Source organism: Salvelinus fontinalis, chromosome 10 (assembly GCF_029448725.1).
Source record: "Salvelinus fontinalis isolate EN_2023a chromosome 10, ASM2944872v1, whole genome shotgun sequence".
NCBI lineage: Eukaryota > Metazoa > Chordata > Actinopteri > Salmoniformes > Salmonidae > Salvelinus > Salvelinus fontinalis.
Genome location: NC_074674.1, coordinates 26,334,610 through 26,361,237, shown reverse-complemented (window position 1 = coordinate 26,361,237; position 26,628 = coordinate 26,334,610). Strand labels below are relative to the sequence as shown.

Below are 26,628 nucleotides of genomic sequence, written 5' to 3'. Positions count from 1 at the left end.
GTGGCTAGCCCACTGTGAACGGCCCAGACGAAGATGAATGGCTGGGACTAGGCTGAGCCGCCTGCTTCTGGTGTCAATGGCATTACAGTGTGGGATGAAGAATGAATGTGGCTCTCAGAGTGTGGCCACCATACACATCACTCCTCTGCCCCGCGGGAGACCAGGATGAGTTACAGGCCAAGCGGATGGTCCTCCCACCGGCACCTGCTCTCACACACCAATGACATGCAGGTCAGAGTCTTGCCTTTAGCTACATCCTGGGAAGGAAACCTAATGGGTTGAAGTGGCAGAAGGGTATTCAATGTGATCAAACTTTTTTATTTGACTATCTATCACTTGTGCTGACTTAGGGATATGTCTTTTTTTATATGGCATCACTAGTTATGGCATTAACTCATGCACAAACACACACATGCACGCACACACAAACAAATGCATGCACGCATGCACACACAGACACACAATAGATGTTGGAAAAGCTATTTTAAACATTAGCACATTCTCAAGCCAAAAGTTAGCAGTTAAAAGAACTATGAGGGATTTAAACACACACCTGGCACCAGAAGGTCACCTGACACAATACACTACCTAATCTTTATCATCTTTCTCCTTGTAGAGATCCAAGCTGTCTGTTGTGGTTTTCCGGGAGGGTAATGGGGATGTGATGGTGGGGTTTTACACAGCACTATTATGCCCTGTAAAATATTCATCAGAAAAGGCCACCAGAAGATGGATGACTGGTCCCGCCCCTCTGGTGGAGTGCTAGGTAGAATGGGTGGCAGAGATGGAGAGGTCACAGCCGGTGAGCATTTTAAACATCCGATGGCCTCAGAGCCCCTGGGAGCTAACAGCTCACTCAGGATCCGGAGGGAGGCACAGGAGCCAGGATGCAGTGATATATGAGTGTAATCTCCACTGTCTTTTTCTCTTTCTTGCTTTTTTTTAGAACGTACGCAGAGCCCCTGTGCCAAGTGTTTGAAGCTTCGCTGCTTTCCACTCTATCAATAACTCTTTGCTAGCTTCTGTACTGTATTGAAAAATACTTGTATGAATGAAGGCTTTGATATTTTTGGGGCATTTGCAGCCAGTATTTCGAAATAATAATGTTGATGCTTAGACGGTTTATCTGTGCTGTTAGACAGTTGGCATCAGTGCATGGTGTATGCACAGTTAGTGTAATGAGTCTTCACTCAGCTTCGAAGAAAGCGGTCATGGTCAGCACTGTGAGGGAGCACTTGCTGCAAAGGCCTTTGCACTTTACTCATTCTGGAAATATTGCTATTATGGGTGACGATCACTGCTGCCATCCTGAGGATGTAAAGTCTAACACAGTAGTATGCAGGCAGTTCCCTCTGATGAGCTACTACAGTACTATGCTGTAAAATTCCCTTTGATTTAGGTTGACTAGTGATTTAATTGATGCACTATGGCTCACAAAAAAACAACACCGAAATATATAAATCAAAATGTTTTCATACAATCAGATAATCCATCTGTAACATAAACTTTCTTAACTCTCTTAACACATTTCACATTTATTTTACTCTATATAATATCTAGGATCACATTTTACCAATGTGTACAAATGATTCACAAAGCAATGCATACAAATATAAAACTTGCATTGGCAAACCCTCCGGCTTGAACTACTTCAAGCCAACTCAAAAACAAAACTCAACTAAGTCATCAATTTACAAAGCACTTTACTGAAACCTCTGTCAGAAGGCCTACATAGCTAATACTGTCCTAACAGTGACATACAAGATGTCATAAACAGTTGTCATGACTGTTTAGAACATCTTGTCATCATTATGTCATCATTATGACAGAGGTGTATAGTACAGTGCCTCCTCTACATGCAGCGTCAGTAGGCTCTCCCAAAGTGCTAGTTGACTTTGGCCATGGCGATGAAGACTACCAGTTTGATGAGGAAGTACTGTCTCTGCTTTTCCAGCCACACCTACAATACTAAAGAATAAATACATTACTGTTATTATAGAGAAAAAAGTTACATCCACTTCCTGGTTGCTGCTCCCCATATGTGCTAAATGACTTAAGTTATGGGTGATATATACAGTACATATATGCTTTCACTGATATGGTGTCTAGTAAACCAACCCAACCTTGCCACGCAAAAATAAACAAAGAGGCCTCTTCATCTATCCTCTGATGCATGGGTCATATGAGGTTGGTTTACCTTGCCCTCTGGGTCATGTGAGGTTGGTTTACCTTGCCCTCTGGGTCATGTGGGGTTGGTTTACCTTGCCCTCTGGGTCATGTGGGGTTGGTTTACCTTGCCCTCTGGGTCATGTGGGGTTGGTTTACCTTGCCCTCTGGGTCATGTGGGGTTGGTTTACCTTGCCCTCTGGGTCATGTGGGGTTGGTTTACCTTGCCCTCTGGGTCATGTGAGGTTGGTTTACCTTGCCCTCTGGGTGATGTGGGGTTGGTTTACCTTGCCCTCTGGGTCATGTGAGGTTGGTTTACCTTGCCCTCTGGGTGATGTGGGGTTGGTTTACCTTGCCCTCTGGGTGATGTGAGGTTGGTTTACCTTGCCCTCTGGGTCATGTGGGGTTGGTTTACCTTGCCCTCTGGGTCATATCCTGGTATTTGATCAGGAAGTGCTGGCCCTCGTAGTCGTTGGAGAAGGGCTCCTTGTTGTTTGAAACGAGCGTGCTGACACACCAGAAGGGATTCTGGTACTCATCCATCAGGGTCAGGCTCATCATGCAGCAGTTCTACAGAGAGGAGGGAGAGAGAAAGAGACATATATAGAGAGAGACATATATAGAGAGAGGCATACATATAGAAAGACATATATAGAGAGAGATATATAGAGAGAGGCATATATATAGAAAGACAGAGAGAGAAAGAGAGAGAGACACATATAGAGAGAAAGACTTATAGAGAGAAAGAAATAGAGAGTGAAAGACATATAGAGAGAGCACAAGAGACTATCTATGTCTGCTGTTCTGTTATTACAATATCCCCATCATCTAGGCCTAGTGGTACGCACGCATGACTAAGCCGCTTTGGATAAATCATCTGCTAAATGGCATATATTATCATATATTATAAAGTGTAACCTCAACCAGTGGGAGTCAGTGTACCTCCACGGTGCCCTCCAGAGCCTCACACTTCCAGGGCATACTGATTCTGCCAGGGAGAGGCGTGTGCTGCGACAGGCTTCCCCTATTGATGACGTTCAGCTGGATGACACTACCATGGACCTGAGCTGGACAACCCCAACCAAAGTCAACTACAGACTGCATTCTGGTACCCAAAGTATATACAGTAGTTCTAGAATAGAAACTCTCTTGGTAGTTTACTTTTGCGGCAGTAGAGTTGAGAGAAGTGGATGGCCATTATCTGGGTTAGAGTGTTGTGCAGTATAATGCGGAGCGTGTAATCATGGAGGCCGAAGTTAGGGTCCACGTCATCAATAGTAGGCTTGTCCTCTTGCATGGAGTAGGGGGAGGGAATGAGGGAATTAATGACTGAATGATTTAATTATTTAATCTATCATGCATTCCATCATCCTTTTCTGCTGAAATGAAACCTGAAATAGAAAGGACATAATCCAGCCAAGCTCTGCTCAAAAGTCCACTCCAACCCCCTCTTGTCAGACACTGATCTCCCAGGTCACACGCTGGCTCCTGAGGCAGGGGAGAGGAGAGCAAAAAACTTTAAATTGAATTGAATTGAATCTGGTGCAATGAGTTTCAATGAGTAGGTTCTGACAATACTACAGTAGCATATGTTTTATATATTGTATGTTCTATACTTAACAACAGAGGCAGTACAACTTGAGCACTGACTGCAGTTAGTCTAACCTGAGGACACTCAGTCTGACTGGGCAGGCCTGTGAAGGGGTTGATGTCTCTCAACTGCTTCCTCCACTTGGTGTCGTTAAAGTTAGCCATGGTCCTGAAATATAGCCTTCTCCAATAGCCCTCTCCTGCACCACCACCACACTCAGCTTGTCCAGCACCTGGTGGGGGAAAACACCAATGATATCACAAAAAGTACTGTGCTTACAAGCATATAGTGCTCATAGCAAGCATCCCTGGTGGGATAAGCAAAAAGGAGTGTTATAAAATTGAATTTCAATTACCCTTGTCCATACGCTTGAGCCTCCACCTCTTACTCTGTACATACTCCGCGGAGTACATATTGTGCCACGTTCCACTGCAAGAAAATACTGTGGGTCAAAAATGATCATGCAAGACTGTAGGGAGGAAGAATAGCCTACAATGTGACCAGTACTTCACTCCTCACTCCTTACTTATTGTGAACCATCTCATAGAAGCGCTTGTTGACGTAGCCTATGGAGAAGAGAGGCATCCATGTATAACAGGATCTTCAGAAGGATCTCCGGTGGCATCCTAATAAAACACCAATTAGACATGATTACAAAATGAATGAGAAAGCTCAATCTTTCCCATCTAGAGCAAACCCAATTGAGCAATTAGATTGCAGGGCATGGAGCCAGTAACATTATGCACCCCTTTTATCCGTGTCAAGAGGGTACCATAACGACCCACTTTTACCACTCTGCGATTGTGAGTAACTACACAGCTGGCTTGAAAGTATGTCCCGTAGACCTTGGCGGCACGATGCAGGTACAGTGGCTTTCACTGCCTTGTTTTTCGTCTTATTATTTTGTGACAGTGCTTGACTTGGGCAGAATCTCACAGGAGCTGAGTACTGGCATCTCAAATGTTTCACTGCTTGAGCTCTGTTCATCCTAAAATATTAACTTGTGGAGCTCCTGCACCTAAATATAAACTGTTGTACCGAAAATCTCCCCCCGGACAGAATCCCCCCAGAACACGCACACACTCAATTCTTCATTGCTGCGACTTGCTTGCTAGTTAAGATTTCTGCTCTTCACTCCATTGTCAGTTTAGCCTCCATTTCACTGATCTTAGTAGCAGAAAGTATTTTTTATTTGTGTCCTTCAAGGCATCTGTCGATGATCACGTTAGATGTCCAATGTCTTATTCGACTAGTAGTTGTTCTGAAACATTTCACCCCCCCTCTATGTTTACTAACACACATACATGAATTATTCATTTTGGTTGCCTTTCCTGGCGTGAAGTTTGTTCTATAGAAAGTATTTGACTCTGATGTGTGCCACAGAAAGTATTTGACCCCAGTGACAAAATTTAGGAAATTAGAAGGGGGGTGGGGGGGTTTCGGCAAGGTCATTTTCTTGCCTGCCAAAATTATCCTCCTCCTCCTATCTTGGGACCGCAAGGCCTGGCACACTTCATAATAATTTTGGTAGCTCATGTTGACCAGTAGTGTGTGCCACAGAAAGTATTTGACTCTAGCCACAAAATTAAGGAAATTAGAAGGGGGGGGGGGGGGGGTTGTCAAGGCCATTTTCTTGCCTGTGCCTGACTGGAGTACAATTCCCTTATACTTTGCTTGAAAAATTAAGATGTACTAAATAAATTCCCTACCATCTAACACTACACTCACTAATTTCACAATTATACAAAATAAAATTAACCCCCCCCTACTCCACTAACTAAATGTATTTATTCCTACCTCATGCCATCATCCTGAAAGGATGGGACATCACCACTTAACACATCCTGTAACTCTTCTGATGTCAAGTCTCGCACACCCAAAAACTTCTCTGCAGCTGCCGCCACAAACTCAATTTTCTGCAACTTCTGTTCCATCCCTGCAGTACAGTTGATAACCATTGTTATAAATGCTAAAAATCCAATCTTACTGAAACTGATATCACTTTTTGGTCTATCCATCTGTACTGGTATATCTCTACTACTCTCATCACTCCTCCACCTTGACCCATCTTCCTCTACTTTCTTCACTGCCTCAGCATGACAACTTCTTCTCTACTCTAACCCTGGAAACCTCAACCTGCCTCTCTCGCATGGGACATTTCTGATCCCCAGCTCCATGGGCAACCCTACAATTAACACATTCCACTACTTTCCCCAATACTACCCATTCCTTTGTATCATGCATTTCTGCACATTTCTCACACCTTGGGCCCTCCCTCCTACACACTGCTGCCACATGCCCATAAGCTTGACACCTATAAAATGTATTCGGCACATACGCTTGTACAGGATAACTTATATATCCTAACTGCACTTTGTCAGGCAAAGACTCAACTTCAAAACTCAAATGAACAGACAATGACTCTTCTGTTTCCCCACTCTCGCCACCCTGTCTGCGTCACATCAAACAACGAGCATCACATACACCGGGAATATTTCCCCTCAGCTGGTCAAGTTTTATATTTACTGCTACCCCAGTTATCACTCCTTTCATTGGTGCCCTTTTCTTGAGAGTGAAACAATTCACTTTTCTTGCCCCCATTCGTTTTACTCTGAGCGCCTTCTCCCTCTGACCAACAGAAACACAAACAATTATCACTAGACCACTTCTGGTTACCCTCACCGATTCCACATTACCCAACTCTTTTTCACCCAACATGAAACTACAAATGGATCATCCACAAGGCAAGAGTCCACTTTTCGATGCATACCTCGGTCTCCGATAACTTCACCACACCTACCACCTCCGATACTTCACCCTCACTCACTTCCATTTCTCCTCCTGTCTTCAGCTCCCTCTGCTTGCACTTTCTACCATTCTTCTTTAACAAACCATCTCCCTTTTTCACACAATTTTTATCAGACGGAAGCTCACCCTCCATCTCTTATACCTCTTCTCCCTCTCTTTTCCCCTCCATTCCTGCTCCGTTTTCCAAGTATATGTCTCCTTATGATAATACTGCACTACTCCTGACAACCAACTTGTTCTCGCTTTCTCTAGGGACTCCATTTCCTCCGAGGCCCGTTCCCTCCACCAAGTGCCATCGAAGCTCCCTCCCACTCCTCCATGTGAGTTTATTATTATTCTTATCACATTTAAATGGCCATCGATCACTGCTGCCATCCTGAGGATGTAAAGTGTAATAGCAGGCAGTAGAGCTGATCCCTTCAGTAGGTTTCCCCTTTCATCTCTGGTAGGCTATGCTTCAAAATCCACTTTTAATGATGTTATTAGTTTTAATTCATCCGACATGCGTGAGTAATTACTTGTCATTCATGAATAGGACACTGAGATAAAAAAGAAAATCACACACATACATGAGAGTAATCCAAACACAGATGTTCTACAAAATATCAAATTTATTTTTGATTTAAAAAAAAAAATAGTTTTTGCACATGCACACAATATTTGATCACCATAAATATTGTCCAATGACTTCTATCTTTTTCTCTTTGATTCACAGAGCAAGCACATAACCACAGACTTAAACATCTTATCTTGAGGACACAATGGAGAATGCTTGCACTGTTTACAGTAAGAATACATCTTAAAGCACTAAAAAGGCAGTCTGAAAATCAAGTATAAACATTTAGAAATTATCTACAAATGGAAAAAGTACAAAAATGCAACAACATAGACATACACGCATTCACAAATGAATGATCTGGTATTATGACTTTAACACCTTTTAACAAATGAATGCACAACATAATGCATAACTTTGGATGCATAATAAAATATAAACTATTTTGCCTGCTCAACACTTCATACATTCCTTTTTGGCAATCCATCTTTAGATTTTCTATTTTTTTAATAAACAGACGATCCCTGTAATCATTATACAGCGGGATATTACACTTGCCTTAAATATCTTAGCTGATGGGCATTTAAAGAACGTGTCTGATAGGTCTCTCTCCGACTGGTTTTCACTATCAATCACATTTAAACATATTTTATTGTGAATCATGGATTGACATATAGTCCATTATGATTATGCACATCAAATGGTGGCTGTACAGCAACTGTAGTGATGCTAAACTATTACAGAATGGGATCATGGGTTATGAAAATGGGTTAATATAGGGCTTTAAAAGCTGTCAAAAATACAGGACAATGTTTGTCTAGTGGCTATAACAGCCTCCCCAGTAAATGACAATCAGCTGGATGCATTCTCTATTTAGCCCTCATTTAGCCCATAAGCCACATGACTACTGGTTTAGAGGTTGTAGGTACAGTATGTAGGTCATCACTCCCTTTCTCTTGCCAATAGGTGTAAACAAGTAAACGGTGCAGAATCTTGAGGGCACACCTAGACATCTTTACTGAAATGGCTGAGTGGGTAACACAACCCTCAGAACTGAACATTACACCGGCAATGTAGTTAGCGGCACACCACTAAGATCACATGACTCCTAACCACATGTCCTCTTTTTGGAAAAAAGAATGCACAGACATGAATGCACACTGAGCACACACACAGCCTGCACCTACACCCACACACACAACAATGCTTTTCCATTCATCAGACAAAACATACCCCTTTGTGCAATTGAAAGGCAAACACAGAAGGTTCTATTTAACTGTCTTTTTTTTATCAAACAAAGCTGCAGAGATGCAGCAGGGGTTCTTGGCAGACTAGTGTTAGTTTAAAAACAACCTTGTTCAACCATAGAAAACGAGGAATGTCATGCTCATATTGTTTTCATAAAGGCCACTGAGATGGTTCAAACGTCTTACCCAATGTAGCTTCCTCTCCTGTCTGTAATGCTCTGTGGCCAACCACCCTGCAGACGTCTAGGTTCTGTGAGTGATTCAACCCTTTGTCACCCTCATGGTTGTGATGTATTGCACTGAATAAAGCCTCTGTATTAGCAGCCAGCATTACTGACAGAATGCCATCAATAACAGTGTAGTTGAGTTGTTGCTCTAGTGTTCCAGGAGTATGGTCTGTCTCCTAGTATTGACATCTGACTATCACAACAACTTGTTTTTGCCACGCCATGTATTTTAGAGACCTTATATTGGCACAATTGCCATGGAAACCAGCTCAGGTTGTAACAAAAAAAAATAGGCTACTCTGTTGTTACCCTACTCGTAACAAATGCACACAAATGCATTATCAGCATTGTCCTGATTTCCAAAGTCCCTTAATAACCATTTGATTAAAGAAAACCCGTGGTAAAATGTAATGAAAGTCCTAGTTTATACTCCTATTTTTTCCTCCACCTCAAATATATCACAGTTATACAGTATGTGAGCAAAGTTCTCATTGAATTTGGCACTGAGTACATGTACGTAAATATGTGTATTCATCACTAGAACATGAATGTTGTATCGCTGACTATATTAGATTAGGCTCACATATATTGTCCTGTAATACATACGAACACGTAGCCACTGTAGTTGTGTGCTGTAGATTTGGCTGATTTGATTGTGTGTACTGTATGCAATTTACAATACTGGGCCCAGCATCTTTTCTGGGGTCAGCTGGGGACAGTTTATTTTACCGGAGAGATTCTCTTGAGCAGTTTCTTCCCCTTGGAAAGCAGTCCCTTTTTCTTTTTGTTGTCCCGGGGGTCCCTGGGGCCCCTGGCGGGGCTGATGGGCCGCATGGTACCTGGAGGACACAGGGGACGCACTGTGGGGGACGCTGCTCGGACAGGCGGGGCCGTACTCTCTGTGGTATCCATGGCTACCTGAAGAGAGATGCCATGGTGGGTGTAGGGGCAGGGCATTACAAAGCAAGTAGTTGTCCTTTGTGGCTTACCCTTTCTCTGTCTGAGGTAGGACTAGTACACACAGTCTACAGTCAGCACTGTGTCCTTCAATAACACTATCACCCCACTGTCACACTATAAATCCAATGGGACATTAAAAGACTTTGGGTTCAGAGCTCAAGTAGATCCATTACTGAAAGTTTCCCAGCCATCGAAATAGAATGAAGGGTTGATATGCCAAAATATCCATTTCTAGAGAGTCGAATTACAATTCCAACGATACTTGAATTTGATATGCAATGTGTGTTGACCTTGAGACTTCTCAACAATAGCTATCAACATACACACGCACGCATACATAACTCTGTATAAAGTCATAGGAAAACAACATAACAATGCCTTTACAGATCATTATACTTACTGTCGGTTCCCACTAAAATGTGTGTCAAATACATACGTAACATTAATGTTTGGGCAATTCCACGATAACGTAATTATGCTAAGACTCCAATTTTTCACTTTGAAATGTATGCCAAACGAAAACCATTGATTTCAAAGTTTAACAAACCATGCAACTCTATGCCAATGATTACTTTGAACAATGATTACTTTGAACAATGATTACTTTGAACAATGATTACTTTGAACAATGATTACTTTGAACAATGATTACTTTGAACAATGATTACTTTGAACAATGATTACTTTGAACAATGATTACTTTGAACAATGATTACTTTGAACAATGATTACTTTGAATCCCTCTGTTTTATTCTGTTAACACACTTTGTATCTGCACAGTTCTTTCTGTAAATGTGTTTTTGTAACATTTTATGTGGAAGTTGTTAAAATTAGTCCTTGTGCATATATTTATATTGTTTATTAAACTTTGAAATCAATGGTTTTTGTTTGGTATACATTTTAAAGTGAAAAAATCTGAATCTCAGCGTAATTCCATTATCGTGAATTGCTCATTTCAAATATATATGGGCTGATTTCCCAGACACAGATTTAGCCTAGTCCTGGTCTGAAAGGCATGCTCAATTACAATTCTCCATTCAAATAGGTTTTTAGTTCAGGACTAGGCTGAATATGTCCAGGAAACCAGCCCAATAACGTTTTTCACCTATGGAGTGAAATTATTCAGCATGTCAAAACTGTGTAATTGTACTGTACTGTACTTGCACCTCTGGTTTAAAAACAAGAGAGAAGAAACAAAGACATTTATAAAAGAGGTTATGAATCAGGTATTGCTTTTGGACTGTTATTTAAACTATTCCTTTTAGACTCCTGTCCCTCTGTTGATGGGGGACTGAAGACGTTGGTGGGGCTGGTGAGATTTTATACATACAAACATTGAGTAGGAAGCCATCAAACAGGTCGTTACTAGTTACCACATCCACAAAGCCATAAACCCCACTTACTTCTTCTATGTATCTTCTTGAAATCTGAATTTAAACCTAACCTTAACCACACTTCTAACCTTATGCCTAACCCTAAGACCAAAAAGCACATTTTTGTTTACCAGAATCTTAAACGTTATAGCCCATTTTGACTTTGTGGCTGTGGTAACTAGTGAAAACAGAGCACAACATCACAATACCACAGCTTCTGATAGGTCACCGATCATGAGGGACACACAGAGTAATTTACAACACTCAGGGACACAACTGTAGATACCATCCCTCTTGTCTAATGCACTGGGCTGGCAACCAAACATGCTACCATACAGTTCACCTAGGACCTTTAAAATGGTATCTCAAAGTTAAAGAGGAATCCTAACTTTGAAACAAATGGGGATTTGCAGTTCCCATTAGTAAATGGTTTATCAATGACTACAGATATAGGGAACTTTTGAGCTTGCAAAATAGAGCACTATCTCTACTTTGCAGGCATTAAATCACTGCAAAAAAATGCAACAATGTCTAATTTATGCTGAAAATAAACATTCTGGTTACACTGAAAAGAGGAAACACTTTCCTCATTACACCAACTGGTATGTAATACTTTAATGTGCAAGCATGATGAATGACCATGTTGCTATACACCTGTGAATGTGTAAGCAGAATGTTTACTGGCTACAAATAAACCATTTAACACAGGTGTAATAATCACAATGCCCAGCATTAGATCTGTCAGGCTGGTATCTCTAGTTGCTCACTTACTGTACGAGGCAGATTTTATGACGTGAAATGAACAATCTTCTTCTGTTTGTATTTGCCAAGCAGGTGAGGAAAAAAGGAAATCAGATGTGGTGACATCATCATTTCAGTACAACCCACACCACAACTATGAGAACAAAAAAAATTAAAACAAACACTACAATACACACGAAGACAGGTCGCAAATGAAAATTATTCATATCCAATTTCTGCTTTTATTTTCCCATTGTACCATTACAGTATGGATGTCTCACTGTGGCTGTTATTTCTTCTGGTTTAGATCAAACATGGCATATCTATCCAATTTCACCAGGCCTGAAAAATATATATATTAAGTGTGTGCAGTATACAAAAAGAAACAAAGCCTCTCCCAGGAAATACAGCAGATGGGCCAATAAAGTCTACTATTATAGAAAAGGTATCAAGTTTATTTTTGAAAAAGGCATGCTTTGCTATATTATCAACCCCTACAGTTTACTCAAATCCATTACTTCCATTGGAGAACAACTGATAGAAATCAGGAACTCTTCAGAGGTGTTCATAAAGCACTATTAATAGACACAATATCCAGCGTTTGGTTTTGTGTTTCAGTGCAAAGAGGGTACCCAATTAATGACTTAAACCTTTTTCAAATATCCACTGTCCTTTGTCACTGCTATGTGAATATCACCTGCCCCGTACTGACATAGGTCAAGTGTTCTATTTCTCTGTCCACTTTGGCCTTGGCTTCTTCCTTTCTAACAATCAGAAGGTATGACTGTGTTTGTCCCTTTCACCAGGCGGGGGATAAGGTTTGTATGTTCACCACTGTCACTGTCAAACACGGACAACACACAAACACAGAACACAGACGGCAAGTGGAGAAAGCGAGACGTAAATCAAGAGAGACGGAGGATGGATGGACAGAGGGCCTAGCGCTGAGAGCGGCGATGTACCCTTTTGGCCTCTGCCCGGTTGGCGTGCTCGTCCTGGGCATAGTGAGAAGGAGTGTCCGTCAGGTACACCTCCACGTCGTCAGGCACTTCTTCTAGAAAATTAGAGGGGACGAGGCCGCGGTGGCCATTGATTTCACCCTGCAGAGAGAGGAGAGGAGGGGGCAGTGGGGATGAGAACCATGGCTAGACCCACTGAACTCTGGCGGTCAGGGAAAGAGCCCTCTCCTGGACATAATATGTGTATGAACCAGGTTCATTCAATGGCATTTCTTTGAAAAATGAATAACTGAAACATCCCAGACTTTAACAACCTATGAATGGCCCTGTGTAATAAAACAAGTTAGTCACATCATGGAACCAAGAAAAGAGGCATACTCACATAGTAGAACCCGTCTTCATCAATCTCTCCAAATACAGAGATGATGTCACCAGCACAGAAGGTCAGCTCAGCCTATCAAGAAACAGAAATGTCATTAACACCCTTACGATGTCTGTCTATCTGGTTACATGTGCAGTGTCAGTATGTTTGTCTGTGTGTTTTGTGTGTTTGTGTGGCAATACCTCCACATCCACATTGGGGGAGCTCTCTCTGGGGTCATAGTCGTAGAGGGCCACCATCCTCCTGGTGGCCTGGTGCTGGCGGAAGCCTCGTCTGTCCTGCCCTGTGAGAGGAAACAAGAGGACACTCCAGGAGGTGATATAGTGACAGATGTGTGTTGAGTCATAGTGACTCACCTCATAGGGTGAGTTCGTAAATTCCTATCTACTCCGAGAGTGAAAGGCTCGGAATTTACAAACAACCCAGAGCACACTCTGACACACTGGAGGCAATTTACAAACACACCCCTAGAAAAATAATAAATGGGTACAGTCAAAATGGCTGCCAGTCCATCTATTATGGAATCATTGACTTGAATGAGGATGTCTGTTCTACTGATTCTAAATCTGTGGTTACCTATTCCTACTTTATCCACTGGTGTGTTGAGCGGGAGGAAGCCCTGCTTGATGAGCTGGTCCATGGTCTCCTCGTCCTCAGCCCTGATCTCTGACACCATGTTGCAGGGCAAGAGCCCCATCCTGCCTCCCCTGATCTCCCCTCGGTAGAAACCATCTGTGTCCTTATCACCATATACCTGGAACAGACAGACAGAGAGAGAGAGAAGAAAAGAGTGAGAAAGCGCAACAAAAGAGACGAGAGAGGGAAAGAAAATGATCTTTTCAATGCTGTTTTATGTTTTACCTCAATGTTTTCAAACACAAGCACAATATCTCAAAACATATGACCTAGCCCTGTGTGTGACACCCACCCTAATGATCTGGCCCTCTTTGAAGGGCAGTTCCTCATCTGCTGCGTCCGGGTTGGGAGACATGGACAGGGGGTCGTAGTCAAACAGAGCCACAAAAATCCGGAAGGATTCCTCTGGTTCCGATTCATCGTAGTTAGGAGGGGAGCGGCGTTCCCGGTCCCTGTATCCCTCTTAAACACGGGAGAGAGAGAGAGAGAGAAGAACACATCCACCTGCATCTCATGGGGTCACAGTCTATGGCTTTATGTTACTCTGACATTAAATTACATTACTCATAGATTCATATAGCATGAGAAACACAAATCTATATTTTGACTGAGTTTGGCAACTCAGTAACACCAGTGAGTAGTAGTGAGGCAAGTTACGCATGCTATTGTGCATGGAGTGAATAAGGGGAAGAGGCATATACAGACAGGTGTGTTGTTTGACAAGTGAGAGAGCCAAACCATTTAGGTGACCATGCAGTACTACATAATGGATTGAGCTTGCTTCGTAAAACCAACACTTCATTTTGTAGCATGCTAGCAGAATTCTGTGGTCAATCCATCAATTGGTCCCATTATCAGCACAAAAGTATATCATGTTATGTATATCCATCTGACACCACATATGAGCTTATGACGTTATCAGGCATTACATACTTTACAGTTACACATGGATGGAGATTGGATAGCAAGCCGGTTGTGATGGGTTACAAGAGCATGGTAGACACCATAGACAAAAACACAATGACACACAGCAACACACACAGAAAAGAGCACATAGACCACAAGACTCTGAGTTAAGCATGCATACTATTGAACCCTGAGGTAGTGATCTGACTATTGTATTAGGCTCCTCTAAAGTACGCTGGGCCTACAGTTTGTCCAAAGACAACTCGCTCTCTGTCCTTCAGTTGACCCCTTGCTTAGAAACGATAAAATAAGACCAGGCCATCAGCAAAGTAAACATATGAAATCCCAAACAAACAAATGAGTTTGTCTCTATGTAAGATGTAAAAATGTATTTTCACTATAACTTTCTGCAACAGTCATTGAGTTTGCTCAGCAAGGACAGCATTGCTATATAATTGTGTCTTCAGCAACCATGACTCCTCCCACCCAGTCATGCATAGTAACCCCAGTAAAGGTGTGGTGGGGGTGGTTAGATTGAGAGGGAGAGGGGTTTAGCAGGCATCTGATGGAGTTCAGTGCAAGGGAGGGAGGGGAGAAGCATTCTCTGAGCAGCAGTCATTCCAATCCGCAACATTGGGTGGCCAACATGGGCCCAGTGTGGCTCAGTGAGCCGCCATTTTGGTGCAGTGCAGTGGATCATGCTAGGCGTTCTGAGGCATGTTAAGCCACTCGTTGATGTCACTACTGTTCTCTCCACTAGCACTGGTGGATTTTGGCAGTGCTTTGGCGGAGGAGCGAGGGAGAAACCACTGCACGTACCATTATAGGAAGGCTTGGAGCCCGTGGGGTGTCGGCGGGACGACCATGTCCTGTGCCGTGCTACACTGCCATAGTAAACATCCTCCGTGACAGATGAGAGGTTCCCATCACTGTTACTCTCTGTGGTTATCTCTACAGGAAACACCAATTAGATGGTGGTGGTTAAAGCGCGGAGGTCACTCATTGGTTGGTTCATTCTAAGGTCTCTTCCTGTCATAACCTTGATAATCCTAACATATCGCTGGCCATAAACAGAGACATCAAAAGCAGTTTTTTATAATTGGAATATTCATTGAAATGTGATAAATGTGTCTGTGTCCACTGTCACCCTAGCAGCCACGGAACTTTCTAGTAGCTGATAATACTGTGTTGATTGATCTCTATAAGTAAGCTGTCAGTACTGGGAAGGCCTGAACATGGTTCAAAGACACAGAGGTGATCTGTAGAAACTGAGGAGCTCATGGAGGATTAAAACAGGAAGCAGAATATCTACTAGAGCACGGAGAACATCAAAGCACAAAAAGACTACAATACCCAGAGTCCTCTCTGTGTTTATGTAACCCTACTGACCAATGGAGGGCACCATGAGAGGGCGTCTCTGGGGCTGTGGACCGTCTCGGGGCATTCTTCTCCCCGTCTCCCGATCCAGCCGACCCCCGGAGAGGGTGTTCCCAATCTTAAAAAGATCCCACAAAAACAGTGTTAATATTCCCACAACTAGCAAAGATGACTTTCGTGCATGTCATTGCTCCAAATAAAGGAGAATGTGAAGGTCAATCAATCAAACAAGATAGAGTAAAGTGTCCTACTGTAGACACATGGCTCGACACGTGCCATATCATCCAACAGTAATAAAGGGGTTTGCATGCTTGCTTGTTTCCATTGTACGAGTGGTAATCAGAACCAAACTCAATTTAAAAATGTAACATTTCAATGTTGAGCGTTGAGGAGCTTTGTTATTCCTACCTTGAGTGCATTGTGGGAGTTGCGTCGTCGTCCCTCCTCCAGCTGCATCTCAGAGTAGAGCTCCTCCTCATCCTCCTCCATGATGTCAGAAAGGTCAGAGCCCCGGCTGCTGTCACTGTGGTACTCCTCACTGTGGCTGTAGTGGGCCTGACACACACACACATACGCAAACACACACGCAAACACACACACACACACACACACACACACACACACACACACACACACACACACACACACACACACACACACACACACACACACACACACACACACACACACACACACACACACACACACACACACACACAAAAGATGTGAAATCAAATCAAAGTTTATTTGTCACGTGCGAGGAATACAACAGGTGTAGACCTTACAGTGATATGCTTACTTACAGGCTCTAACCAATGGTGCGGGGAAAAAAGGTATGTGTGTGTAGGTAAGTAAAGAAATAAAACAACAGTAAAAAGAAATTTGAAAATAAGAGTAGCAAGGCTATATACAGACACCTGTTAGTCAGGCTTATTGAGGTAGTATGTACATGTAGGTATCGTTAAAGTGACTATGCGTATATGATGAACAGAGAGTAGCAGAAGCGTAAAAAGAGGGGTTGGCGGGTGGTGGGACACAATGCAGATAGCCCGGTTAGCCAATGTGCGGGAGCACTGGTTGGTCGGGCCAATTTAGGTAGTATGTACATGAATGTATAGTTAAAGTGACTATGCATATAAGAAATCATACCAAGATATACAGCATCTGCACAAAACTACGGAGATGCGAGTATGTTCGATCCTTTTTATTCTGTGTCTTACCGGCCTGCCCAGCTCGGACCCTCTGAGAAACTCATCCACTGAGGCCCCCTGTCTCCTGCGGCTTCGACCTTTCCCTTCCTCATCCTCCTCCTCCTCGTCTGAATTCTGTTGGTGGAAGGCCTGACACTGCTCATTGTAGATGACTCTCCTCTCCATCTAACCCAACCAATAGGCAGATATGTGTAATTTAATTCAACAGAAAAATGATCAGACTAGAGCTCTAACCAGGGTATCATTGATTGATTTTATGTATGAATGACTCACTCTGCCACTCTCTGCAGCCACCCTCTGTGCTGCCTTGCGGGCGATGGCTTTGGCCATTTGGTCTGGGATGGGGGTGCCCCTGGGCTGGGGCAGGATCCTCTGGGGGGAGGGCGAGCGCAGGTTAGCAGAGGGGGGCGCCTCCAGGGTGTGTCCGTGCATGGGGGTAGGAGGAGGCTGGCCGGAGGGGGAGCAGGTAGGGTCCCAGGGCTGGCTGGGGATTCCCCCATGGTGGGCCACCTGCTCTTTCGGTTCCAGGTCTCTGGCACTAACTGGTCTCTGGTGGAGCTGGGGGGGTGGATGAGGCAGCAGGGGTAGGCGGTGCTGGGGCATTGGGTGAGGTGGGTGAGGCTGGAGGTGCAGTGGCTGTGGAGGACCACCAGGGTGAGGGGGGTGAGGCTGTTGGTGAGTCTGGGGCTGGGAGACAGGATGAGGTTGCAGGGGTTGGAGGTGTGGCTGGGGTTGAGGGTGAGGAGGGTGGTTAGGGAGGGGTTGTGTGTGAGGCAGGGGTGAGAGAGGCTGGGGGTGAGGCATGGGTAGTTGGGGGTGGGGGAGGTGAGGTGACTGGAGGTGGGTTGGGGGGGCATGGGGGTGAGGTGGAGGGGGCCCTGCGTGTAGGTGCGGAGGGGGCAGGGGGGCATTGTGAGGAAGAGGCACCAGTAGGTTGTTTGGAATGGGGGCGACTTGGGAGTCCTGGGACTCTCCCTGTGCTGACAACGTCCTGACGATGACCTCCCTGGCCTCCAGACACTGGATCCTGTTCAGCTCCACTGTTACATAGTCAGCCAGGGGGTATAACACCTCCGCTATCTGACAGGAAGCACAACACACATAACTCTGGTTGGAGACCGTTGACATTGAATTAATTGTTGCATTCCTTTCAACTGCTTTACCCTCTATTGCTCTTAAATTCAGAGCAAAATCCACTACTATAGACACAGTTTAACTAACACAGACCCTGTGCATGACTACAAAGGGAGGATGTCAATATTTTTTTTCACCAGCAGAGGGAGGGAGAGTGCTTTCTAGGGTTTTCACAGGCCCTTGTATCCTGAACAAAAATATAAACACAACATGCAACTATTTCAAAGATTTTACTGAGTTAAAGTTCATATGAGGAAATCAGTCAATTTAAATTAATTAATTTGGCCCTAATTTATGGATTTCACATGACTGGGAAGGGGTGCAGCATGGGTGGGCCTTGGAGGGATTTAGGCCCACCCAATTGGAAGCCAGGCCCAGCCAATCAGAATGAGATTTTCCCCAGAAAAGTTTTTTTTTTACAAACAGAAATACTCCTCAGAACCACCACCCCACCCACCCCTCAAACGATCCTGCAGGTGAAGAAGCCGGATATGGAGGTCCTGGGCTGGCGTGGTTACACGTTTGGTTGTACTGCCAAATTCTCAAAAACGACGTTGGAGGCAGCATATGGTAGACAAATTAACATTCAATTCTCTGGCAACACACACTCCTTCAAAACTTGAGACATCTGTGGCGTTGCGTTGTATGACAAAACTGCTCATGTCCTTTTCAGTGTCCCCAGCACAAGGGGCACCTGTGTAATGATCATACTATTTAATCAGCTTCTTGATATGCCACACCTGTCAGGTGGATGTATTATCTTGGCAAAGGAGAAATGCTCACGAACAGGGATGTAAACAAATTTGTGCAGAACATTTTTGAAAAATATGCATTTTGTGAGTATGGAAAATGTCAGCTCATGAAACATGGAACCAAAACTTTACATGTTAAGTTTATATGTTCCTTCAGAAAGTATTCACACATCTTGACTTTTTCCACATTCCACAATTTTACCATCTACTCCAATGTCAAAATGAAAGAAAATTCAAACTTTTTTTTAAAGACTAAAGGAAAATAATATAATACAGTATATCTTCATTAGATAAGTATTCAACCCCCTGAGTCAATACATGTTAGAATTATCTTTTGCAGCGATTACAGCTGTGAGTCTTTTGGGGTTTGCACACCTGGATGGTACAATTTTTGCCCATTATTCTTTTTTAAACTCTTCAAGCTCTGTCAAGTTGGTTGTTGATTACTAGACAGCCATTTTCAAGTAACCAACAATGCAGTTTTAATAAAAATAACTGTTAAGTAAAAAAATTGATTAGTAAAAATAGAAAATAAAAGTAACAATAGCGAGGCTATATTCAGGGGGTACCGGTACAGAGTCAATGTGCGGGGCACCGGTTAGTCAAGCTAATTGAGGTAATATGCACATGTAGGTAGAGTTAAAGGGACTATGCATAGATAATAAACAGAGTAGCAGCAGCGTAAAAGAGGGGTCTGGGTAGCCCTTTGATTAGCTGTTCAGGAGTCTTATGACTTGGGAGTAGAGGCTGTTAAGAAGCCTCTTGAACCTAGACTTGGCGCTCCGGTACCGCTTGTCATGCATTAGCAGAGAGAACAGTCTGTGACTAGGGTGGCTGGAGTCTTTGACAATTTTTAGGGCCTTCCTCTGAAACCGCCTGGTATAGAAGTACTGGTTGGCAGGAAGCTTGGTCCCAGTGATGTACTGGGCTGTACGCACTACCCTCTGTAGAGCCTTGCGGTTGGAGGCGGAGCAATTGCCATACCAGGCAGTGATGCAACCAGTCAGGATGCTCTCGATTGTGCAGCTGTAGAACCTTTTGAGGATCTGAGGACTCATGCCAAATCTTTTCAGTCTCCTGAGGGGGAATAGGTTTTGTTGTGCCCTCTTCACAACCGTCTTAGTGTGTTTGGACCATTATAGTTTGTTGGTGATGTGGACACCAAGGAACTTGAAGCTCTCAACCTGCTCCACTATAGTCTAGATCTATTACTGAATAATGTGGCAATTAATTGAGAAGACTAAACTGCTGGGTGTAACCCTTGATAGCAAGCTGTCATTGTCAAAACATAAAGACTCAATGGGAAGAAGTCAATCCATGATAAGACGTTGCTCTGCTTTCTTGACATCTAAATCAACCAGGCAGGTTGTCTCCCCTGGACTACTGCCCAGTTGTGTGGTCATGTGCAGCAAATAAGAACATTGGAGAATTGCTGTTAGTCGAGAACAGAGCAGAATGTCATGCACATAGATGTGTACATGGAGGGTGAATGTCAGTGGTATGCATATTAATCTCTCCCGGCTCAAAGTTGAGGAGAGATTGACTGCATCACTATTGGTCTTTGTGCGAAGTGTTGTTGCGAGGTGTTAAAGGTACTGAACTGTCTGTTGAAGCAATTGGCCCACAGTTTGGATACTCAAGAGTACCACACAAGACATGCAACCAGAGGTCCCTCACAGTCCCCCGGTCCAGAACAGAGCCTGGGAAACGGACAGTATTAAATAGAGCCTTGACTACATGGAACTCTGTCACCCCAGGTAACGCAAGCTGGCAATAAAAACAGATAAAATAACACCCACATTTTTGTATATACTGAACAAAAATATAAATGCAACAATTTCAAAGATGTTACTGAGTTACAGTTACAATAAGGAAATCAGTCAATTTAAATACATTTGTTAGGCACTAATCTATGAACTTCACGACTGCTGGGCAGGGGCGCTGCCATGGGTTGCCATAGGCCCATCCACTTGGGAGCCAGGCCCAGCCAATCAGAATACGTTTTTTTATTACAGAAATAACTAGTCCTCTGTTTCATCAGCTGTCCGGGTGGCTAGTCTTAGATGATCCTGCAGGTGAAGAAGCTGGATGTGGAGGTCCCAGGCTGGCGTGGTTACAGTTGGTCTGCGGTTGTGCGGCCGGTTGGACGTACTGCCAAATTCTGTGCTTAGCACTATTAAGTTTATTTTTACCCTAATAAAACTCACTTGTCCTTGCCGATGATGAGCATATCCATAACATGATACAGCCACCACCATGTTTGAAAATATGAAGAGTGATACTCAGTGATGTGTTGGATTTGCCCCAAACATAATACTTTATGTTTAGGACAAAAGGTGTATTTCTTTGCCGCATATTTTGCAGTATTACTTTAGTGCCTAATTACAAACAGGATGCATGTTTTGGAATATCTTTATTCTGTACAGGTTTCTTTTTTTTCATTCTGTCATTTACATTAGTATTGTGGAGTAACTACAATGTTGTTAATCCATACTCAGGTTTTTCCTGTCACAGCCATTAAACTTTGTAACTGATTTAAAGACATCATTCGCCTCATGGTGAAATCATTGAGCGGTTTCCTTCCTCGCCGGCAACTGAGTTAGGATGGATGCCTGTATATTTGTAGTGACTGGGTGTATTGCTATACCATTCAAAGCGTAAATATTAACTTCACCATGCTCAAAGAGCTATTCAGTGTCTGCTTTTTTGTATTTACCCATCTACCAATAGGTGCCCTTCTTTGTGTGGCATTGGAAATCTTCCCTGGTCTTTGTGGTTGATTCTGTGCTTGAAATTCACTACTCAACTGAGGGACTTTACAGATAATTGTATGTGTGGGGTACAGAGATGAGGTAGTCATTCAGAAATCATGTTAAACACTATTATTGCACATTATTGCACATAGAGTCCATTCAACTTATTATGTGACTTGTTAAGCACATTTGTATTACCTTATTTAGTTTTGCCATAACAAAACGGTTTGAATGCTTATTGACTCAAGACATTTCAGCTTTTCATTTTTAATTACATTTGTAAACATTTCTTAAAACATAATTCCACTTTGACATTGTGGGGTTTTGTGTGTAGATCAGTGGCACAACAACAATGACACGATTACACACATACGTCACGTACTCTGCCACTGTTGTTCACTCACTCTCACATAGTGCATACTTTCTCCCTCACTTCTTTGTCACTTAGGGTATTCCCTTACTCACCTGTCATTTGGCGCACAGTTACTGACTCACTCTCTGTCCCTTAGTGCACATACTCACCCACTCCCTCACTCACCCTCTGACATTTAATGCACACTCCCTCAGTCACCCTCTGACCTTCAGTGCACACTCTCTCAACCACCCACTCTCTCACTCACCCTCTGTCCTTTAGTGCAGACTGCATATCCGATGACGCTGGCTCCATTGGAGGTTCCGGTGGGTGAGAGGACAGGGGGCTTCCAGCGCACCTGCAGGACCCCTGGGGCCTGGCCACACTGCACCTGCACCTCCTGAGGGGGTAATGGGGGGCCTGGAGGGGGGATGAAATATTAGATACTGTCTCGACAGGTTTTACATACACAAACAGGGAGGGAGTGGGGGTGAGTGTAGCATTCATAAGACACCAAGTGCTGTTAACTTGTTTAATCCCATCTCTTTTTGTTGTGAACTACATGATTGTGACATGTCTATGATACACAAAACAGTTCCCTTTCCCAATGTTGGTTGTATACACCAATTAAATCATAATTTAAATGTCATGCAATATCTGGTCAAATTTGAGTGGATTGTTTTGAGAGTGATTCCCAAATTCATGAAACGTCTTATCTGGTTAACATCAAACTCCTTGTAATGACACTCAAACAAATAAAAGTGCATTTCTCGATAAAGTATTTATAAGCTAAGCTTTTTGGAATATAAGTGTATTTATTGATATAGCATTTATAAGCTAAGCTATTTGGAATGTTTTATGTGCAGCATTGCCCTGTTGCTTGCCATGTATTGCATGATGCAAATATTGAAAGTAGAAGGCACAAAAGGAGGCCCAAGGCCACCTGAAAGCATGAGTGTGTGTGTTAGTGTGTATGCATGTGTGCATGTTTGTGTGTGTGGGCGTGTGTGTGTGCATGGGTCTGTGTGGCCGACCGTCTATATAGTCTGTCTGTGTGTCTGTCAATGTTTGTGTCTGTGTGTGTCTTATGTGTGAGAGGCGTCAGTGTGAGTTGAATGAGTACAGCCTGTTCTCTCCTGGTTCACTGGGTACACCATGCAGGACGTCACAGTGATGTCACAGCTCAGGCAGAGGGAAATGCACACGGATACTGATGTAGTCATCTCAGTTAAGGATCGAGTGGGAGGGAGTTACTTCAGCAGCTTTAGGGTTGTGTCCCAAATGGCACCATATTCCCTGTATAGTCTACTACTTTTGACCAGGGCTCTGGTTAAAACTAGTGTACTATATAGGGAATAGTTGGCTATTTGGGACGTACCCTTCATTTAAAATGTATATTCGCATCAAGCCAATGGCAGGGAAAAGCTGAGAAAGTTACTCATAATCATTTCTTAGGTTTAAAAGTGCTGTTAGCTTCTTTTCATTCAATGTGTCAGTTACCCATGCCAATCAAAAACTACTTCCTACTTTTCCCATAAAAAAACTGGTCTTCCTTCTGACCTGATCTGGAATATGGTCCAGGACCTGGACAAAACATAACAGACATACATGGCACGGGTAAAGACATGAGTTATCTATCTATCTTAATGGTCTATATCTAAAGTCCAATGGACTTTCATCCAACCTTTCCATAACACATTATAGATGACAGAAAAACAATGTATTGGACAAAATAACATATAACATATGTTGGACAAAAGAACCAGTTAGCCTTAAGAAGCACCCAGCCTCACCAGCAGCTTGTGTGCAGAACTCCACAGCAGTCTCCTTCTTCTCCCTCTGCTCCATGAGCAGTTGCCATGGCACCTGGTGTGGCCGGGCCACCACCCTCACCTTGTACACCGTCATGGCCTTGAGGTTGACGAAGCGCAGCCTGTACCTCCCCGGCCGCACCACCGCATGCTCCGCCCCATCCAGGAACACCGTGTGCCCATAGTTACTGTTGCTGGGCAACCAGGAGAGCTCGGCCGAGTCGCGCAGGATGTCGTCCACACGCAGGCCGTACGGCGCCACCACCACGTTGGCTCCCACCATCAGGGTGCAGCGTAGCTCGTCCGACAGTCCCCTGTCTGTCACACTCTGCACGGACACGCGGTGCGTATACGTGTCCAGATCCAGCTTCTCCAACAAAGACTTGGTCCTGCCCCCGTAGGGCACGCTGGCACGCACCTCGCCGTCCACCAGCACGTTGTAGCAGCTGATGTTTCCCCAGCCCATGGTCACCATGGGGGGCTCCCAGGCCACAATTACACTACGGGCCAACTGCTTGATTAGGGTGATCCTCCGGGGGTAAGGCACAATGTCATCAGACAGATCCTCAGGGTCCAGGGTGCCTGTGCCGTTGCTGCAGGGGCCCAGTGGGTTGGTGGAGCCCAGTAGCCCATCCTGAGGGGGCCCTCCATCGGCCCCCATTAGGCCAAGGGAGGTATTGTCCAGAGAGCCCAGGTCCTCCCCTGTGTCCCCTGGCTGGATGGATGGTTTCTCCTTGTCTTGTACAAACTCCACAAAGTTGGAGGGGACCAGTCCTCGCTGGCCATCCAGCAGCTCCCCTGGAGCACATAAAGACAGAGACAGCAAGAGATGCTTACTTTAATATCAACAAAATACAAACTCACAACCCTATGTCTTCAAATTCCTCTATTAATCTCATCCCAAAACATACAGTATATTCCAAATAATTAAATGAAAAAGTACCTTTAGAATGTATAGAGGAATGTCTATATATTTATATGGCAATGAGGTATGTAAAGACAAGATCAAAAGAGTTAAGCAGAATATGGATATTTCAATTGTCAGCAACATGTAATATCACTCAGGATTAGCTGGCTGTGAAGATTTTATTGAGTGATTATTCAGACAGACACAGTAACACCTTCCAGGAACCCTGTTCTGTTCTTATACACAGCAGCCTGAAGGTAAAGACACCAGTCTGGCACTGCTGTCTCAGGGGGAATCTACGGAACGCTCAAGCCTTTAATGATGCCTGCTGCAAATGTTACCATCAGCTAAAAATAGACCATCTCATTAGTGAAAAAAGAGAAAGAAAAATAATGACTAGAGCCCTTGTGATTCAATGCAAGTGTTATCTGTGAGTGTGAGTACTACTGGTGTGGAAAGAGAGACTCTGTGGTGCCCGTCCCCAAGGTTGGGACAGTTCTCTTGAATCAAACAGAGAAGGTAGGGATATGATGTCATCAATTTCTCTAGGAAGTACAGGGGGTGAAAAAAACAATTCCTGCACAATGGAGAGGGTGCTTATGAAACCGCACCCAGTTCACTATAGTGACCACCAAACTCTTTCTCTCATCAGTACTGTCCTTGCTTTTCGAAGACAGCCTAACTGTCCTCTCCCTCTCTATCTCGTAATTCCAGTCAGTACATTCGTGAGGCTGGGAGGCCCTAGATGGCTCTCCATCTGCAGGGGAATATGTCTGTGATTAATCAGAGCCCTGTTGCCGGATTAGCCTTCTAGCTACGGGGATCAGGCTGCATCTTGACAACAGCTTGGTCTGAGCCCCAGTATCCCTGTGGTAAATACAAACATCATCCATTTCCAAGCAGCCAGCGAGGCAGGAGCTAGGTTAACACTAGGCAATCTCACCCACCACCAACAATGGCAGCTAGTGATGACTCACCAGAGCTGCTGAAGCAGGCTGAAATCTGGGCCAGGGATGCTAGGAGGATTAGCGTAGCCAACATATGCTAATGAGATTGCATATGTTGCTACTGATGCTAGTGGTGAAGTGTGTAGTAACCCTGGATTCCCTCTCACCTTCGTAGAAGCCGTCGTCATCCATCGTGCCGTACACATACAGGTACTTCCCAGCCACCAGGGGGAGCTCTGCCTCTGGGTGCTCATTAGGTCCATCATAAGGGTTGTAACTACACAACAAGAGAGAGGAGGGTTCAACATACAGTACCAGTCAAAAGTTTGGGCAAACCTACTCATTCTAGATTTTTTCTTCATTTTACTATTTTCTACATTGTACAATAATAGTGAAGACATCAAAACTATGAAATAACACATATGGAATAATGTGTTAACCAAAAAAGTGTCAAGCAAATTAAAACATGTTATATTTGAGATTCTTCACAGTAGCCACCCTTTGCCTTGATGACAGCTTTGCACACTCTTGGCATTCTCTCAACCAGTTTCATGAGTTAGTTACCTAGAATTCATTTAAATTAACAGGTGTGCCTCGTTAAAAGTTAATTTGTGGAATTTATTTCCTTTTTAATTCGTTTGAGCCAATCAGTTGTGTTGTGACAAGGTAGGTGTGGTATACAGAAGATAGCACTATTTGGTAAAAGACCAAGTCCATATTATGGCAAGAACAGCTCAAATAAGCAAAGAGAAACAACAGTCCCTCATTACTTGAAGATATGAAGGTCAGTCAATGCGGAAAATTTCAGAACTTTGAAAGTTTCTTCAAGTGC

General features: G+C 43.6%; 1 protein-coding gene and 1 pseudogene across 14 annotated transcripts in view; both read right to left on the bottom strand.

The window, feature by feature from the left end:
* Window positions 1–1,438: 1,438 nt before the first annotated feature.
* Window positions 1,439–4,382, bottom strand: LOC129863257 (F-box only protein 15-like; annotated as a pseudogene).
* A 2,776-nt stretch (window positions 4,383–7,158) lies between these two features.
* Window positions 7,159–26,628, bottom strand: part of LOC129863878 (RIMS-binding protein 2-like) — a 101,631-nt gene continuing 82,161 nt past the window's right edge. For 7 of the 14 annotated variants that reach the window (XM_055936233.1, XM_055936232.1, XM_055936241.1 and 4 more), the window contains 15 exons: window positions 25,964–26,073; window positions 23,925–24,740; window positions 23,692–23,715; window positions 22,400–22,551; window positions 17,414–18,220; window positions 17,150–17,305; window positions 16,338–16,484; window positions 15,942–16,047; window positions 15,372–15,503; window positions 13,939–14,108; window positions 13,587–13,764; window positions 13,193–13,293; window positions 13,011–13,082; window positions 12,632–12,769; window positions 7,159–9,513 (listed from right to left, as the gene is read on the bottom strand). In XM_055936233.1, the coding sequence (XP_055792208.1) occupies window positions 9,316–9,513; window positions 12,632–12,769; window positions 13,011–13,082; window positions 13,193–13,293; window positions 13,587–13,764; window positions 13,939–14,108; window positions 15,372–15,503; window positions 15,942–16,047; window positions 16,338–16,484; window positions 17,150–17,305; window positions 17,414–18,220; window positions 22,400–22,551; window positions 23,692–23,715; window positions 23,925–24,740; window positions 25,964–26,073 (3,307 nt within the window). In that variant the 3' untranslated portion in view covers window positions 7,159–9,315. Of the gene's footprint in view, window positions 11,742–12,631; window positions 12,770–13,010; window positions 13,083–13,192; window positions 13,294–13,586; window positions 13,765–13,938; window positions 14,109–15,371; window positions 15,504–15,941; window positions 16,048–16,337; window positions 16,485–17,149; window positions 17,306–17,413; window positions 18,221–22,399; window positions 22,552–23,691; window positions 23,716–23,924; window positions 24,741–25,963; window positions 26,074–26,628 lie in introns of all 14 variants that reach the window. The other 7 variants (XM_055936234.1, XM_055936237.1, XM_055936238.1 and 4 more) reach the window with 5 other exon arrangements.